Source organism: Bombina bombina, chromosome 6 (genome assembly GCF_027579735.1).
Source record: "Bombina bombina isolate aBomBom1 chromosome 6, aBomBom1.pri, whole genome shotgun sequence".
Classification (NCBI taxonomy): Eukaryota; Metazoa; Chordata; class Amphibia; order Anura; family Bombinatoridae; genus Bombina; species Bombina bombina.
The window spans coordinates 696,593,639-696,611,891 of NC_069504.1; the positions used below are offsets into that span (position 1 = coordinate 696,593,639).

At 39.9% G+C, this 18,253-nt stretch overlaps 1 protein-coding gene across 2 annotated transcripts in view; it reads left to right on the forward strand.

Annotated features, from left to right (window-relative positions):
• The first annotated feature begins 447 nt into the window (after nucleotides 1-447).
• Nucleotides 448-18,253, forward strand: part of LOC128663468 (DNA-directed DNA/RNA polymerase mu) — a 146,784-nt gene continuing 128,978 nt past the window's right edge. Inside the window, exons 1-3 of one of the 2 annotated variants that reach the window (XM_053717812.1) lie at nucleotides 448-598; nucleotides 2,972-3,164; nucleotides 8,659-8,851. In XM_053717812.1, coding sequence (XP_053573787.1) covers nucleotides 2,980-3,164; nucleotides 8,659-8,851 — 378 coding nt within the window. In that variant the 5' untranslated portion in view covers nucleotides 448-598; nucleotides 2,972-2,979. The remainder of the gene's footprint in view (nucleotides 599-2,971; nucleotides 3,165-8,658; nucleotides 8,852-18,253) is intronic. The other variant, XM_053717811.1, reaches the window with a different exon arrangement.

Here is an 18,253-nt window from a genome sequence, read left to right on the forward strand (position 1 = left end):
CTAGGCCATAATAAAGCCCCTTTCTAGTCAGCTTTTTGCAGCTATGATGCAGCACTTTCAAGTGTTTATGTATCATGGTGCTTTAATTTTATAGGAGTATGGCAAAATAAATAATTCAAGTGTATAAGATGTTTAACTACGAATAATTAAACATTTTATATTACAAACAATTTTAAATGGTTAACTGCCCGTTTATTTTCCTATGCGTCTAATTATAGGGGGGGTCTTGCATCTTTAGCACTGCTGTCCTGAAGAGTAAACAAAGACATATTCTCAAAATTTCTAGAAAAGCTGTCTCTGCAAATTATTTTATTAGGCGCGATGCAGGTACATCACATGCTGTTTATTTGCATGGAAGAACGTGTGCTTACACGGCCACGCACTGTAATTTTTTTGAGATCAACTACAGTAATAGAACTAGAAGGAGAGAGTGAGACAATTGTCACGCACAGTTGGGCGGGCGCCGCGGTACCGGAGATATTTGCATAAAAGGTTTGGTTGAGCACCGGAAGCTTGGTTTTCTGTAAGAGCTGTTACTGTAGTGAAGAAGGTAGAACAGCGCGCCCGTGAGACCGCATTCTGCACTGACAGCGGAAAGGTACAGTGATAGTAGTACAGTAATATCTGTAGCAGGAAACACTTGTGGGATCAGGGAGCGATTGATTAAAAACAGTAACAGCCTAAAGAACGCTGCATATTAGTGTAATCTAAGAACTGGGCAGTGTATAGAGTAGCGAGTATATAGGGTAGTACTACTGTAGTACAGAGTTGAGGCAGTGAGGCACAATACTGCAACTGCATAGTTGCCTATAGTTTAAGGGCAGGGACTAATGTTTGTAATGTAGAGGTAATAATGTGTTTAACTTTTCAGTCAGTGATTGAAACTCTATCTATAGTATAGAGGCGATGCATGAATTGTCTGTAGGAAAACGCAGGGATAATATATTTATAGGCTTCTTACACTGCATAAGTTGGGTGATTATTCATTGTATATACTGTATGTGTAAAATGTGCATACAGGAAATAGTGTCTCTCGATGTGTTTGAAGAGAAGCATATAGAATTTGTTTGTGCTGCTTTACAGTGGTACTGTACAGAAAGCAAGCACTAGAATTGTTTGTGCCATACAGAGCTGAGAAGAAATATAGGGCATACAGCATACTGTACAATGTAACTATTAGATATATTGTAGCTAGCTTAGGGTTTATTTTATAGGTATTTAGTTTTAAATAGGAATAATTTAGTTAATTGTAGTAATTTTATTTAGATTTATTTAAATTATATTTAAGTTAGGGGGGTGTTAGGGTTAGACTTAGATTTAGGGGTTAATAACTTTAATATAGTGGCGGCGACGTTGGGGGCGGCAGATTAGGGGTTAATAAATGTAGGTAGGTCTGGGCTATGTTAGGGGTGGCAGATTAGGGGTTAATAAAATTTAACTAGTGTTTCCGAGGCAGGAGTGTGGCAAAGGCGGCGATGTCCGGTTCGGCAGATTAGGGGTTAACAATTTAATTTTAGTGTTTGCGATGTGGGTGGGGCCTCGGTTTAGGGGCTAATAGGTAGTTTATGGGTGTTAGTTAGTTTTTTAGTTAAGAGTTTTATGCTACGGCGTTAGACCATAAAACTCTTAACTACTGACTTTTAAATGCGGTACTAGGCTTGACAGGAGAGGGTTTACCGCTCACTTTTTTGAAGACTTGTAATACCGGCGCTATGCAAGTCCCATTGAAAAAATAGGATACGCAATTGACGTAAGTAAATTTGCGGTATTTTCGAGTCTGGACGAAAAAGTGAGCGGTACACCTGTACCTGCAAGGCTCGTAATACCAGCAGGCGTTAAAAAGCAGCGTTGGGACCTGTCAACGCTGCTTTTTAAGGCTAACGTAAGACTCATAATCTAGCCGTATGTTTGTATCCCCTGCGCAGCTGTGCAGGACAAGGCAGGTTAAAGTTGGCAACATGTACAGTATATTGCACTCCTAATGGGGTCGCAAGCCATGTCCTGATCAGGAATGGTCCTTTCTGTGGTTTAAAAAATGTTTGTATACCTCTTGTCATTGACTCACCCAATTTAATTAGCTAGCTTCCAGAAGTGCATTGCTTTTCCTTCAACAAAGGATACTAAAAGTTTGAAGCACACTTTATAATATAAATAAATTGGAAATTTGTTTGAAATTGCATACTCTGAATCATGAAAGAAAAAAGTAGGGTTTCATGTACCTTTATTTAACAGCACATAGGAGAGGTCTATAGGCTTTATGCTCATAGACTGGGAGTTATAGCAGGAAGTGTTTATAGCACTCATTAGTTATATCTGTAATGGCAGCATAGAGTAAGTATTTCTGTGGGCACAATGTATAGAAGAAGAGGGCAATCTTCTGAAGGTTTTACTTACCAAGCACAGCCTATTCCACGGAGCATAAGAACCTGATCCTGACAAATGTTTACCACTACACGCTACTGGTCTATTACCTTACCAAACACATCCACACTCTTTTTAATTGTCTATGCCGTTGTAATTCTCAGAAAATATACTGTAAATTTAGCACATAGATTGTGCTTTTACTGTTACAGCTGAAAATAGGACATGTTGGCCAACACTGATACTGTGGAGCTATAAGGGGGCCGTGCATATTACTGGTCTCATAGTGTCATCATATACATTTGGCACATGTAGAAGGCATAAAACAGCTATGTGAGTCAAAATATAAAGTGTGTAGGTGTTGAAATGATCTATAATAGAATCATTATCTGGTATAGAAACTAATGGGTAATTAAATATATACAGGGATTTATAGTTTGTGAATAGTACATATGGGTGATAAAATCATGTATAGTGTTTAGAGGAGATCTAAAGGGAGGCATTTTTTACCGTATGTAGGGGGATTTATCGGTGCAAGTTTAGATTTTATGACTTTATAAAGTGTTTTTTAGGAACTCTACACTGACGTGTATGTATCCCTCATGTTCAGATGCCGTGATGTCTCTTATTCCTCTGAAAAGAAGAAAGAAGGGTGGCCCTATAACCGGGAGTCTAACTCCTCCTGTGACTTTGTTCCCAGAAGTCTGTGTTTTCCTGGTGGAGCGCAGGATGGGAGCTGCAAGGAGAAACTTCCTCACTGTACTGGCCCAGGGGAAGGGGTTCTGTGTAACATCAGAGTATAGGTACAGCTAAAGCGATCTGTAGTCTTAATATACTAAATGTGTGCTAAATTGTCAGACACATGTCCTAAAATATAAATACCACACACTGGCAAAGTAAACTTAAAAATGTGCAGTAAAGTAGCAACAAACACTATAAACTATATCTGTTTAGTACAAAAAGAATTTCTATTTCAATTAAACTACCTAAATAATGAAGCATGTTGTAATATATTTAGGGCTGCAACAACTAATCGGTAAGTTTGATCATAAAAATAGCTGTCAACAAATCTCATTATCAATTAATTTAATGGGGCCCAACTATTTTTTTCAGAATAGTTATTCTGGCTAACTAGTGGTCAAAAAGGATGGGTTTATTTTAGAAGCACAAATAAAACCATCCTTTATGGCCAATACCTATGTTACGTTTATGTACAGCTATTTTTGTTGCACAGGTTTGTATGCTTCATTGTTTGGAATCAAGTTTCATGTTTATGGTAGTATTTAACCCCTTAAAGTGAAAGTAAACTTACCTGATCTGCTATACACAGTTTAGTTAAAAATAATAGTAGTTTAATTCATCATTTTTTTTAAAGTTACATCTTAATACCTTTTTCGTCGCAAATAAAGTCCAATATTTCCTATTTTCAATTCTGCCCGTTTTTACAGATCTAATTCACTTCCAGCTCACGTGTATATTATTGTCCTATGGACTTTCTGGCCGATCGGCGGCCGTGATGCTACGTCATCACACTATCGGATAAATTGCGCATGCGTCGAAGCTCTTCTACCCATTATTATGTTGGGCGCGCGTTCACAATTAGCGCATGCGCATAGCTGTTTATCGCAACATACAAGCACAGCCGAATATTATCGATCTGTAAGTATAAGGGTTATATTTCAATCAAGCTTTCATGCGCTTTATAACTGGAAGACTAAAAACTATGTTTCTAACTCTGTGGACGCATGCGCTTTGAACACAGGATGATCGAAATTCGCGCATGCGCAATGCGTTCCATTACCGTGAACGCGCATTTCTCCTACGTATAGAGCGGGTGGGACCGCTCTATATGTAAAGGCAGCAAAATATAGGAAGTGGAGGATGGGCGGAGTAAGGCTAATGACAGTAATCAAAAGATATATTAAAATAAAATATAGAATCAGTAATAGAAAAAAATAAAAAACATAGCGGTCTCAATATACTATTGTTATAGAATACATCCGTGTTTTGCTGAGCATAGAAATTTACTTTCACTTTAAGGACTGGGCATTTCAGTCTGACTTCCCCAAAAGACCAGAGCATTTTTATCATTTTTGCCATCACTACATTTAAACAGAGATAGAACCTTTTTTTTTTTTAATTATATTTACCTATCAAAACTATATATTTTTTTTTTTTAGTAGACAACCCAAAGTATTGATCTAGGCCCATTTTGGTATATTTCATGCCACCATTTCACCGCCAAAAGCGATCAAATAAAAAAAAATAGTTTACTTTTTCACAAACTTTAGGTTTCTCACTGAAATTATTTACAAACAGCTTGTGCAATCATGGCACAAATGGTTGTAAATGCTTCTCTGGGATCCCCTTTGTTCAGAAATTTCAGACATATGTCGCTTCGCCATTGCTTTTTGGTAATTAGAAGGCCGCTAATTGCAGCTGCGCACCACGTTTATTCTCAACAGTGAGGGGGTTAATTAGGTAGCTTGTGAGGTTAATTTTAGCTTTAGTGTAGAGGTTAGGCTCCCACCTGACTATTGCCACCCCATGATCCCTCCCTGATCCCTCTAAAACAGCTCTCTTACCTCCCCCACCCCCCACTGGTCACCCCATCTTAAAGTGGATGTAAACTCAATGGGATCACTCATTCTCATATTGTGTATCACCAAAAATAAAGTGTACTTTAATTAATCTTTTTTTTTACAAACTAACCTGAAATTGAATTATACAGTTATTTACCGACAATTCTTTTACTTGCTTCCTCCGCCCAACAGGGCGTTCAGCCCCTTTTCTTAAACGTCACGCAATGTTAATGCGCATGTGTTCATAAACTGAAGACCGGTTCAGAAGCAATACGCATCCACGACTCTCGCATGCACAGAAATTATCAGCACTCATTTGCAAGATACGCTGTAAGGACGCATGCGCACTGAAAATCACGGTGCCGATAGCGATTGTGTAAGCATTATGGAACGCATGCGCATATTAGCACGACCGTGGTAAACGCATGCGCAAATAGAGTACTCCTCGTGAACGCTCTTTTCAACTACATTTTAGAGTGGGCGGGACCGCTCTATACGCAATGCGGTAGAAATACAGGAAGAACTGGATGGGAGGAGTTGGATTGAAAAAACATGATTTATGTAAGAACTTACCTGATAAATTAATTTCTTTCATATTGAGTCCATGAGCTAGTGACGTATGGGATATACAATCCTACCAGGAGGGGCAAAGTTTCCCAAACCTCAAAATGCCTATAAATACATCCCTTACCACACCCACAATTCAGCTTAACGAATAGCCAAGTAGTGGGGTGATAGAAAAAGGAGTAAAAAGCATAAAAAAAGGAACTGTAAATATAATTGTGCTTTATACAAAAAAACATAACCACCATAAAAAGGGAGGGTTTCATGGACTCTTGCCAATATGAAAGAAATGAATTTATCAGGTAAGTTCTTACATAAATTATGTTTTATTTCATGTAATTGGCAAGAGTCCATGAGCTAGTAATACCCAAGATGTGGTACTCCACAGAAGAGTAACTAGAGAGGGAGGGATAAAAATGAAAACAGCAATTTTCCGCTGAGTAAATTAAATCCACATCCAAAAAAATACGTTTTTCTCATAATTGAAAATAAAAAACTTAAAACATAAGCAGAGGAATCAAACTGAAACAGCTGCCTGAAGAACTTTTCTACCAAAAACTGCTTCCGAAGAGGCAAATACTATACATCAAAACGGTAGAATTTAGTAAATGTATGCAAAGAAGACCAAGTTGCTGCTTTGCAAATCTGATCAACTGAAGCTTCATTCTTAAAAGCCCACGAAGTGGAAACTGATCTAGTAGAATGAGCTGTAATTCTCTGAGGCGGGGCCTGACCCGACTCCAAATAAGCTTGATGAATCCAAAGCTTTAACCAGGATGCCAAGGAAATGGCAGAATCTTTCTGACCTTTCCTAGAACCAGAAAAGACAACAAATAGACTAGAAGTCTTCCTGAAATCTTTAGTAGCTTCAACATAATATGTCAAAGCTCTTACAACATCCAGAGAATGTAAGGATCTCTCCAAAGAATTCTTAGGATTAGGACACAAAGAGGGAACAGCAATTTCCCTATTAATGTTGTTAGAATTCATAACTTTAGGTAAAAATTTAAATAAAGTCCGCAAAACTGCCTTATCCTAATGGAAAATCAGAAAAGGAGACTCACAAGAAAGAGAGTAGATAACTCAGAAACTCTTCTAGCTGAAGAGATAGCCAAAAAAAAAACAACACTTTCCAAGAAAGTAGTTTTAATATCTAAAGAATGCATAGGCTCAAAAGGAGGAGCCTGTAAAGCTTTCAAAACCAAATTAAGACTCCAAGCAGGAGAGATTGATTTAATGACAGGCTTGATACGGACCAAACCTGTACAAAACAGTGAATATCAGGAAGCTTAGCAATCTTTCTGTGAAATAAAACAGAACAGAGATTTGTCCCGTCAAGGAACTTGCAGACAAACCTTTATCCAAACCATCCTGAAGAAACTGTACAATTCTAGGAATTCTAAAAGAATGCCAGGAGAATTTATGAGAAGAACACCGTAAAATATAAGTCTTCCAAACTCGATAATAAATCAAGCACAAACTTACTTCACCACCTCCATAGGAGGCAAAGTTTTTAAAACTGAATTGTGGGTGAGGTGAGGGGTGTATTCATAGGCATATTGAGGTTTGGGAAACTTTGCCCCTCCTGGTAGGATTGTATATCCCATACGGCATTAGCTCATGGACTCTTGCCAATTGCATGAAAGAAACTGAGCTAAGTTGAAATATAATGTGAAATTATAAGATTTTGTTAAAAATAATGCAGCAGTTTAACTAATCTTTTGTTTGAGAATTGATAGGGAAGAAGAATTAAAGGGACAGTCTAGGCCAAAATAAACTTTCATGATTCAGATAGAGCATGTCATTTTAAACAATTTTCCAATTTACTTTTATCACCAATTTTGCTTTGTTCTCTTGGTATTCTTAGTTGAAAGCTTAACCTAGGAAGTTCATATGCTAATTTCTTAGACCTTGAAGGCCACCTCTTTACAAAATGCATTTTAACAGTTTTTTACCACTAGAGGGTGTTAGTTCACGTATTTCATATAGATAACACTGTGGTCGTGCACGTGAAGTTATCTGGGAGCAGGCACTGATTGGCTAGACTGTAAGTCTGTCAAAAGAACTGAAATAAAGGGGCAGTTTGCAGAGGCTTAGATACAAGATAATCACAGAGGTTAAAAGTATATTAATATAACTGTGTTGGTTATGCAAAACTGGGGAATGGGTAATAAAGGGATTATCTATCTTTTAAAACAATAACAATTCTGGTGTAGACTGTCCCTTTAACAAAAAGTCTGCCAATATGCAGTTTTAGATGTTTTTTTTATTTTTTATTATTATTATTTTCTTCAGTGTAGGATTAACCCCTTACTGTCCCACCTCCCTGATCCCTCCCAAAAAGCTTTCTAACCCCCCCAACTAGTTTCCACCATCTTAGGTACTTATGTAGTGTAGCTGCTCCCTCTCCCAGATAGTCTACCCACCCTCTAATCCCCCCTGCACTATAGGAGCCCCCTCTCCCTTCTTCCCTCTCCCTGCCACTCTAAGTTTTTTTTTTTTTTGAGGAGTGTAGCGGTCCCACCCACTCTCGCCCCTCCCATCCCCCTCCAGCGATGGGCCGCCTACCTCCTAACCCTCCCACGCCACCAACGATCGGCACCATCAATGTCCAATGCAGAGAGGACCGAAGAGAGGCTCTCTATGCATCGGTAACTCTGCCGGTCTATTTTTGCAATGCCCCGCTCTCGTGGCAGGGGAAGGCCCGGGACAGCAGCGTCGTTTATTCACCATCAGCAAGCATTTAGCCACCAAACAGCAAGTGCTACCCAGGTTCTAAACAAAAAATGGTCTGGCTCCTAAGCTTACATTCCTGCTTTTCAAATAAATATACCAAGAGAACAAAGAAAAATTGATTATAGGAATAAATTAGCAAGTTGCTTAAAATTGTATGCTGTATCTGAATCATGAAAGAAAAAAATTGGCTTTCGTATCCCTTTGTCTTTGGGAAGGGCACTTTAAGGGCATATTTATATACTGTAAACAATCCTTCAGCAAAAGGGGAAGGGGCAAATACAGTTTTAGGAACATACACGATAAGACTACCTGATGGAGCAGTATCATGGGCATACTAGAAGAGTTTGTTGATTATCGTCAGATACACTACTGAGGCTATAATATATTGAGCATAATCTGTTCTTTCTCTCGGCAGTGATGCAGTCACACATATCGTCTCAGAGCAGAACACTTGTTCTGAGGTGCTGGCTTGGATTGAGAAACAAACTGGCCGTTCAGTGCACTATGAGAAAGCAGAGGGGACTCCTCATCTTCTAGATGTCACCTGGTTCACAGAGAGCATGAGCGCAGGAAAACCTGTGGAGGTGGAGCCCAGACACTGTTTAGAGGTAAAGCTTAGGGTTTGTGTGTAGAATTATTTACCAATCGGGGAAGAAGAAGAAAAAAGTTACTAGATTTCTGCAATTTCTTATTATTCTGGGACTAGTGGATGAATGGAAATCAACCATAAACTCTTCTTTGATTGAAAATGCTATGTCTGCCATTTTCCACTACCCTGTGTGGTATTCCTCTGTGTGTTTTGGATTAGCTACATGCACATTTCTTGCCAAACCAAAGTTAATATGTGAGTAGGGTACAGGAGCACACAGGGCAGAAGAAAGCATTGAAGGAAACTGCATTCTGCCACTTTCAGACAAAGACTTTTCAGACAGGTAAGTAAATGTATTTTATATATGTTTGTGAGGGTAACAGATGGGGTGGGAAGGAAGTGTGTATATGTTCAGCAAAAGGACAGGACAATTTGTAGAGCTATATTTCATGCCCCCCCCCCCTGCATTCTGAACAACCAAATTAATGAGATTAGTGAATCTGTATTATTTTTTAAAAAATTTTTTTTAAAAGGGACATGAATCACAATTTTTTTTTCTTTCATGATTCAGAAAGAGACCCTGCATTGCTAATAAAAAAACCTTTCCAATTTATTTATATTTCAATTTTGCTTCATTCTCTTGTTATCCTTTCTTGAAGGACCAGCAATGCACTACTGGGAGCTAAACAAATTGGTAAGCCAATCATAAGAGGTATATATGTGCAGCCACCAATCACCAGCTAGCTCCTGAGCCCACGTAGGTAACTTTTCAATAAAGGATATCAAGATAACTAAACAAATTGGATAAAAGAAGCAATTTGGAAAGGTATTCAACATGTTATTCCCTGTCTGACTCAAGAAAGAAAAATGTTGGGTTTTATGTCCCTTTAAAAAGGTAAAGTGAGGCTGAGAGGTTTTTCTTCTGTTAAGTGTGATCAGTCCACGGGTCATCATTACTTGTGGGATATTAACTGCTCCCCTACAGGAAGTGCAAGAGGATTCACCCAGCAGAGTTGCTATATAGCTCCTCCCCTCTACGTCACCTCCAGTCATTCTCTTGCACCCAACGACTAGATAGGATGTGTGAGAGGACTATGGTGATATATTTAGTTTTTATATCTTCAATCAAAAGTTTGTTGTTTTATAATAGCACCGGAGTGTGTTATTCCTTCTCTGGTAGAATTTGAAGAAGAATCTACCTGAGTTTTTTTCTATGATTTTAGCCGGAGTAGTTAAGATCATATTGCTGTTTCTCGGCCATCTGAGGAGAGGCAAACTTCAGATCAGGGGACAGCAGGCAGATTAATCTGCAAAGAGGTATGTAGCAGTTTATTATTTTCTGACATGGAATTGATGAGAAAATCCTGCCATACCGTTATAATGTAAACCCAGCCTTGAATGCAGTAGATGTAGCTGATATCAGGCTGTCATGTATGTATATTTTATACTTCTCTGGTTTTTAGACTGTATACATAGACTTAACCTAATTTGCAGGGACTTGCAATAGGTTTTAAATGACAATTAATTATTGAGGTAAAACGTTTTTTTGCTGGCATGTAAAAACGTTTTTTTCTCTGAGGTACTGGGTGAAAAAATGTTTTGGGCACTATTTTTCCACTTGGCAATAGTTTTGATTTAAATTAGAGCAGTTCACTGATCCCTCTCACTGTTATGTGTGTGGGGGAGGGGCCATTTTGGTGCTTTCACTATGCATCAGAAAAAACTCAGTCAGAGATTCATTTTCTTCCTGCATGATCCGGTTCATCTCTACAGAGTTCAGGGATCTCCAAAGCCTTTTTTGAGGGAAGTAATCATTACAGCACAGCTGTGCTGATTGTATTGACTGTGATAAAAAAACGTTTATTTGTGTATTTTTTTCTGCTGCCTGGGTTAGTTATCATTTGCTGAGGGGAACAATCCTTTGCTAAAACTGTATATTCTGACAAAGATTGATGCTATAACTTAATTATTTTAACTGTTATAATATTTTTCTGTGCTTCTTAAAGGCACAGTTCGTTTTCATATTATTTGTAAATTACTTTGTAAAGTATTTCCAAGTTGCTGTTTATTTGCTAGTGTGTTAAACATGTCTGATTCAGAGGAATATCTCTGTGCTATATGTGTTAATGCCAAAGTGGAGCCCAATAGAAATTTATGTACTAAATGTATTGATGCTACTTTAAAAAACAGTCAATCTGTACAAATTGAACATATTTCACCAAACAACGAGGGGAGAGTTATGCCGGCTAACTCGCCTCACGTGTCAGTACCTGCATCTCCCGCTCAGGAGGTGCGTGATATTGTAGCGCCGAGTACATCTGGGCGGCCATTACAAATCACATTACAAGATATGGCTACTGTTATAACTGAAGTTTTGGCTAAACTACCAGAACTAAGAGGTAAACGTGATCACTCTGGGGTGAGAACAGAGTGCGCTGATAATGCAAGGGCCATGTCTGATACTGCGTCACAGTTTGCAGAACGTGAAGACGGAGAGCTTCATTCTGTGGGTGACGGTTCTGATCCAAATAAACTGGACTCAGACATTTCAAATTTTAAATTTAAGCTTGAGAACCTCCGTGTGTTACTAGGGGAGGTATTAGCGGCTCTGAATGATTGTAACACAGTTGCAATCCCAGAAAAAATGTGTAGGTTGGATAAATATTTTGCGGTACCGACGAGTACTGACGTTTTTCCTATACCTAAGAGACTTACTGACATTGTTACTAAGGAGTGGGATAGACCCGGTGTGCCTTTCTCACCCCCTCCTATATTTAGAAAAATGTTTCCAATAGACGCCGCCACACGGGATTTATGGCAAATGGTCCCTAAGGTGGAGGGAGCAGTTTCTACTTTAGCTAAGCGTACCACTATCCCAGTGGAGGATAGCTGTGCTTTTTCAGATCCAATGGATAAAAAATTAGAGGGTTACCTTAAGAAAATGTTTGTTCAACAAGGATTTATATTGCAACCTCTTGCATGTATTGCGCCTGTCACGGCTGCAGCAGCATTTTGGTTTGAGTCTCTGGAAGAGACACTTCAATCATCCACACTAGATGACATCACACACAAACTTAAATTCCTTAAGTTAGCTAATTCATTTATTTCAGATGCCGTAGTACATTTAACTAAACTTGCGGCTAAAAATTCAGGATTCGCCATTCAGACACGCAGAGCTCTGTGGCTGAAATCCTGGTCAGCTGATGTTACGTCTAAATCTAAATTGCTTAATATTCCTTTCAAAGGGCAGACCTTATTCGGGCCCGGCTTGAAAGAGATTATTGCTGACATTACAGGAGGTAAAGGTCATGCCCTGCCTCAGGACAAGGCCAAAGCCAAGGCTAGACAGTCCAATTTTCGTTCCTTTCGTAATTTCAAAGCAGGAGCAGCATCAACTTCCTCTGCACCAAAACAGGAAGGAGCTGTTGCTCGCTACAGACAAGGCTGGAAACCTAACCAGTCCTGGAACAGAGGCAAACAGGCCAGAAAACCTGCTGCTGCCCCTAAGACAGCATGAATTGAGGGCCCCCGATCCGGGACCGGATCTAGTGGGGGGCAGTCTTTCCCTCTTCGCCCAGGCTTGGGCAAGAGATGTTCAGGATCCCTGGGCGTTAGAGATCATATCTCAGGGATACCTTCTGGACTTCAAATCCTCTCCCCCAAGAGGGAGATTTCATCTGTCAAGGTTGTCAACAAACCTAACAAAGAAGGAAGCGTTTCTACGCTGCGTACAAGATCTTTTATTAATGGGAGTGATCCATCCAGTTCCGCGGTTGGAACAAGGACAAGGGTTTTACTCAAATCTGTTTGTAGTTCCCAAAAAAGAGGGAACCTTCAGGCCAATCTTGGATTTAAAGATCCTAAACAAATTCCTAAGAGTTCCATCGTTCAAGATGGAAACTATTCGAACAATTTTGCCCATGATCCAAGAGGGTCAGTACATGACCACAGTGGATTTAAAGGATGCTTACCTTCACATACCGATTCACAGAAGTCATTACCGGTATCTAAGGTTTGCCTTTTTAGACAGGCATTACCAGTTTGTAGCTCTTCCATTCGGACTGGCTACGGCTCCAAGAATCTTCACAAAGGTTCTGGGCACTCTTCTGGCGGTACTAAGACCGCGAGGAATTTCAGTAGCTCCGTACTTAGACGACATACTGATACAAGCTTCAAGCTTTCAAACTGCCAAATCTCATACAGAGATAGTACTGGCATTTCTAAGGTCGCATGGATGGAAAGTGAACGAAGAGAAAAGTTCTCTCTTTCCACTCACAAGAGTTCCCTTCCTGGGGACTCTGATAGATTCTGTAGAAATGAAAATTTACCTGACAGAGGACAGGTTAACAAAACTTCAAAATGCATGCCGTGTCCTTCATTCCATTCAACACTCTAAATCTGAATCAAGAGACCAGAAATTCTCTTCTATGGTGGCTTTATCGGCCACATCTGTCCAGGGGAATGCCATTCAGCAGGCCAGACTGGTCAATTGTAACAACAGACGCCAGCCTACTAGGTTGGGGCGCTGTCTGGAATTCTCTGAAGGCTCAGGGACTATGGAATCAGGAGGAGAGTTTTCTTCCAATAAACATTCTGGAATTGAGAGCAGTCCTCAATGCTCTTCTGGCTTGGCCCCAGTTAACAACTCGGGGGTTCATCAGGTTCCAGTCGGACAACATCACGACTGTAGCTTATATCAACCATCAGGGAGGGACAAGAAGCTCCCTAGCAATGATGGAAGTATCGAAGATAATTCGCTGGGCAGAGTCTCACTCTTGCCACCTGTCTGCAATCCACATCCCGGGAGTGGAGAACTGGGAGGCGGATTTCTTAAGTCGTCAGACTTTTCATCCGGGGGAGTGGGAACTTCATCCAGAGGTCTTTGCCCAAATACTTCGACGTTGGGGCAAACCAGAGATAGATCTCATGGCGTCTCGACAGAACGCCAAGCTTCCGCGCTACGGGTCCAGATCCAGGGATCCGGGAGCGGTCCTGATAGATGCCTTGACAGCACCATGGACCTTCAGGATGGCTTATGTGTTTCCACCTTTCCCGATGCTTCCTCGATTGATTGCCAGAATCAAACAGGAGAAAGCATCAGTGATTCTAATAGCGCCTGCATGGCCACGCAGGACTTGGTATGCAGATCTGGTGGACATGTCATTCTGTCCACCTTGGTCGTTACCTCTGAAACAGGACCTTCTGATTCAGGGTCCTTTCAAACATCAAAATCTAACTTCTCTGAAGCGGACTGCTTGGAAATTGAACGCTTGATCTTATCAAAGCGTGGTTTTTCTGAGTCAGTTATTGATACCTTAATACAGGCTAGGAAGCCTGTTACCAGAAAGATTTACCATAAAATATGGCGTAAATACCTATATTGGTGCGAATCCAAAGGTTACTCTTGGAGTAAGGTTAGGATTCCTAGGATATTGTCTTTTCTACAAGAAGGTTTAGAAAAGGGGTTATCCGCTAGTTCCTTAAAGGGACAGATCTCAGCTCTGTCCATTCTGTTACACAAGCGTCTGTCAGAAGTTCCAGACGTTCAGGCTTTTTGTCAGGCTTTGGCCAGGATTAAACCTGTGTTTAAAGCTGTGGCTCCACCATGGAGTTTAAACCTTGTTCTTAACGTTTTACAGGGTGTTCCGTTTGAACCCCTTCATTCCATTGATATAAAGTTGTTATCTTGGAAAGTTCTATTTTTAATGGCTATTTCCTCGGCTCGAAGAGTCTCTGAGTTATCAGCCTTACATTGTGATTCTCCTTATTTGATTTTTCACTCGGATAAGGTAGTTCTGCGTACTAAACCTGGGTTCTTACCTAAGGTAGTCACTAACAGGAATATCAATCAGGAGATTGTTGTTCCATCCTTGTGCCCAAATCCTTCTTCGAGGAAGGAACGTCTTTTGCACAATCTGGATGTAGTTCGTGCCCTTAAATTTTATTTACAGGCAACTAAAGATTTTCGACAAACGTCTTCCCTGTTTGTCGTTTACTCTGGTCAGAGGAGAGGTCAAAAAGCTTCTGCTACCTCTCTCTCTTTTTGGCTTCGTAGCATAATTCGTTTAGCTTATGAGACTGCTGGACAGCAGCCTCCTGAAAGAATTACAGCTCATTCCACTAGTGCTGTGGCTTCCACTTGGGCCTTTAAGAATGAGGCCTCTGTTGAACAGATTTGCAAGGCTGCAACTTGGTCTTCGCTTCATACTTTTTCCAAATTTTACAAATTTGACACTTTTGCTTCCTCGGAGGCTATTTTTGGGAGAAAGGTTCTTCAGGCAGTGGTTCCTTCTGTATAAAGAGCCTGCCTATCCCTCCCGTCATCCGTGTACTTTTGCTTTGGTATTGGTATCCCACAAGTAATGATGACCCGTGGACTGATCACACTTAACAGAAGAAAACATAATTTATGCTTACCTGATAAATTCCTTTCTTCTGTAGTGTGATCAGTCCACGGCCCGCCCTGTTTTTTTAAGGCAGGTAAATATTTTTTAAATTATACTCCAGTCACCACTACACCCTTGGCTTCTCCTTTCTCGTTGGTCCTTGGTCGAATGACTGGAGGTGACGTAGAGGGGAGGAGCTATATAGCAACTCTGCTGGGTGAATCCTCTTGCACTTCCTGTAGGGGAGCAGTTAATATCCCACAAGTAATGATGACCCGTGGACTGATCACACTACAGAAGAAAGGAATTTATCAGGTAAGCATAAATTATGTTTTTTTGTGGCCTTAACTTTTCAATTTCCACACAACACACATTCAAAGAAGAAAAGCTTACATGGCTAAAAGTAAAATATGATTACTCAGGCTAAGCCTAAAAAAATGTGCCAGTCTAGACGTGGATTTCCACGCAGACACTAACAAGGGCAGCCCTCATGTCTCTGCTATTTAAAACTTTGCAATGGAGAACAAAGTACACAGGGAGAACCACGGTGCATGTTTAAACTTTAGTATTACACCTAATACAAATCAAATGACAGTGTTTTCAGTGCACTGTACCTTTAAAATCACAGGTTTTTTTTGTATGCATAGGTTTTACTTTCAAAGTAATTAGTGTTTTGAGTATTTTGAGAAAAGCTCCACTTTATAGTTTGAGAGAAAAAATGTGATATCTATAAAGTAAAAAAGATTACTGAATTACGCTGGGATTTGAGAGACCATTTCATATACACACATGGAATGCCCATGTTCAGCCCATTTTACGTAAAAAACAACAGTTGCGCTTTGTATTTTGTACTTCTAAGTATAAATTTCTCTGGATTTTTGCACATCCAGTGTACTTGCATTATGATTTATGATGTTCATATTTAATACAATTTTGGTTCCTGTGTAATTTTTAAAGTGATGGTAAACTTCACCGTTTATAGTAACTAAACTTCATCGTTTATTTGTGGTTTTAGGGCTAAACCGCCCAACTGACATTTTATATTAGGTTTTTTTAAAGGGACACTGAACCCAAATTTTTTTCTTTCATGATTCAGATAGAGCATGCAGTTTTATGCAACTTTCTAATTTACTCCTATTATCAATTTTGCTTTGTTCTCTTACTATCTTTATTTGAAAAAGGCATCTACGCTATTTTTTTGGTTCTGCACCCTGGACAGCACTTGTTTATTGGTTTGGTGAATATATCCACCAATCAGCAAGAACATCCCAGGTTGTTCACCAAAAATGGGCCGGCATCTAAACTTACATTCTTGCTCTTTAAATAAAGATACAAAGAGAATGAAGAAAATTTGATAATAGGAGTAAATTAGAAAGTTGCTTAAAATTGCATGCTCTATCTGAATAACGAAATACAAAATTTGGGTTCAGTGTCCCTTTAAGCTGGTAGCGTATCTCGCACGCTTTTCTGATGCATTTATCTTTTGACTAATGCGGTCACATGACCGCTCTCCGCTCTTCCGATTCAACTTTACTTCAGATCAGAGAGTGGAGACTTTGGTGTCGGATCGTTTTCTGGTTACAGAGCAGTCAAATCATCTGAAAACCGTTCTAACTGTTTTTGTTTCTTCATTTATTAGCGAGTCCAACTTATAGTCCTTTCTGTGGGAATCTCTCTGGTCACCGGTGAGGTAAGCCCTCAGCAGAGGCTGAGGTTATAGAGGTGCTGCAGATTTAGTGATTTTATTTAAACAATACTTTTCATATAACATTTTTGTTAAATTCATTTTTTGTTACAGGTACAGAACATCATTTTTGTTTTAAGGTTCTGAGTTTATTTGATATTGGGAACCTTAGTTATGGACCCCGATACTAATCTATCAATGTCTTTTGACAAATGCTTGTACTGCTTGGAGGCACAAATCATTCCTCCCGTACAGGTTTGTTCAGATGCTTAAACAAAACATTTGGTCTAAGGATAAAGTTGCCCTTTCTGAGCCATATGTCTCTCAGGATAATGTTGTCCATACCATGCCTCAGCTTTCTCCTCAAGCGTCCCAAGCTTTAGCAGTTTCACATGCAGTGCCCTGTGGTTCCTCTCAACAAGTCCCTGGGGTGTGCATTTACCAGGAGATTTTGCTGCACAAATAATTTCTGCGGCCTTATCAGCCTTCCCTATGGCTGGTAAGAGAAAAAGGAAATCTAAGAACATATCTCATACTAAGAGTTCTGACTCTGCTAAGTCTGCTTTAGTCTCTCTCAGTTATCGGAAAAAGATCATTACTCATTGGCTTCTGAGGGTGAGATCTCTGACTCTGAGACTGTGTGGCTAGTACTGCAGATCCAGAGGAGGGTAATTTTAGGGGAGGTCCTTGCTACTTTGGAGGACTCCAACTCTACTGTCGCTGAGACTTCTAAGAAGTCTAATAAGCTTATCAGAGTGTTTGATGTCAAACCTTCATCTGTAGAGGTATTTCCAGTTCCAGATCGTATGTTGGAAATTATAGCTCAGGAATGGGAAAATCTGGGAGTTCCCTTTTCCCCATCGCCTGTTTTCAAGAAAATGTTTCCTATTGCTGAATCTGTACGTGACTCGTGGCACACCGTACCTAAGGTAGAGGGTGCTATATCTACTCTAGCCAAAATAATTACTATCCCTCTTGAGGATAGCTCTTCTTTCAAGGACCCCATGGATAAGAAGCTGGAAGCTTCTTAAGAAAAATGTACATTCATCAGGATTTACAATGGCAACCAGTTGCAAGTATTGCTACGGTTGCAGGTGCAGCATATTATTGGTGCAATTCCTTGTCTGACCTAATTTCAGAGAATTATAGAGGAGATCCAAGATGGGATAAAGGCTCTAAAGCTGGCTAATACTTTTATCTGTGATGCTAGCATGCAAGTTGTTAGGCTAGGAGCCAAGATTTCTAGCCTTGCAGTTCTAGCCCGCAGAGCTCTGTGGTTAAAATCTTGGTCTGCAGATGTAACATCCAAATCCAAACTTCTGTCTTTACCCTTTAAGGGCAATACTTTATT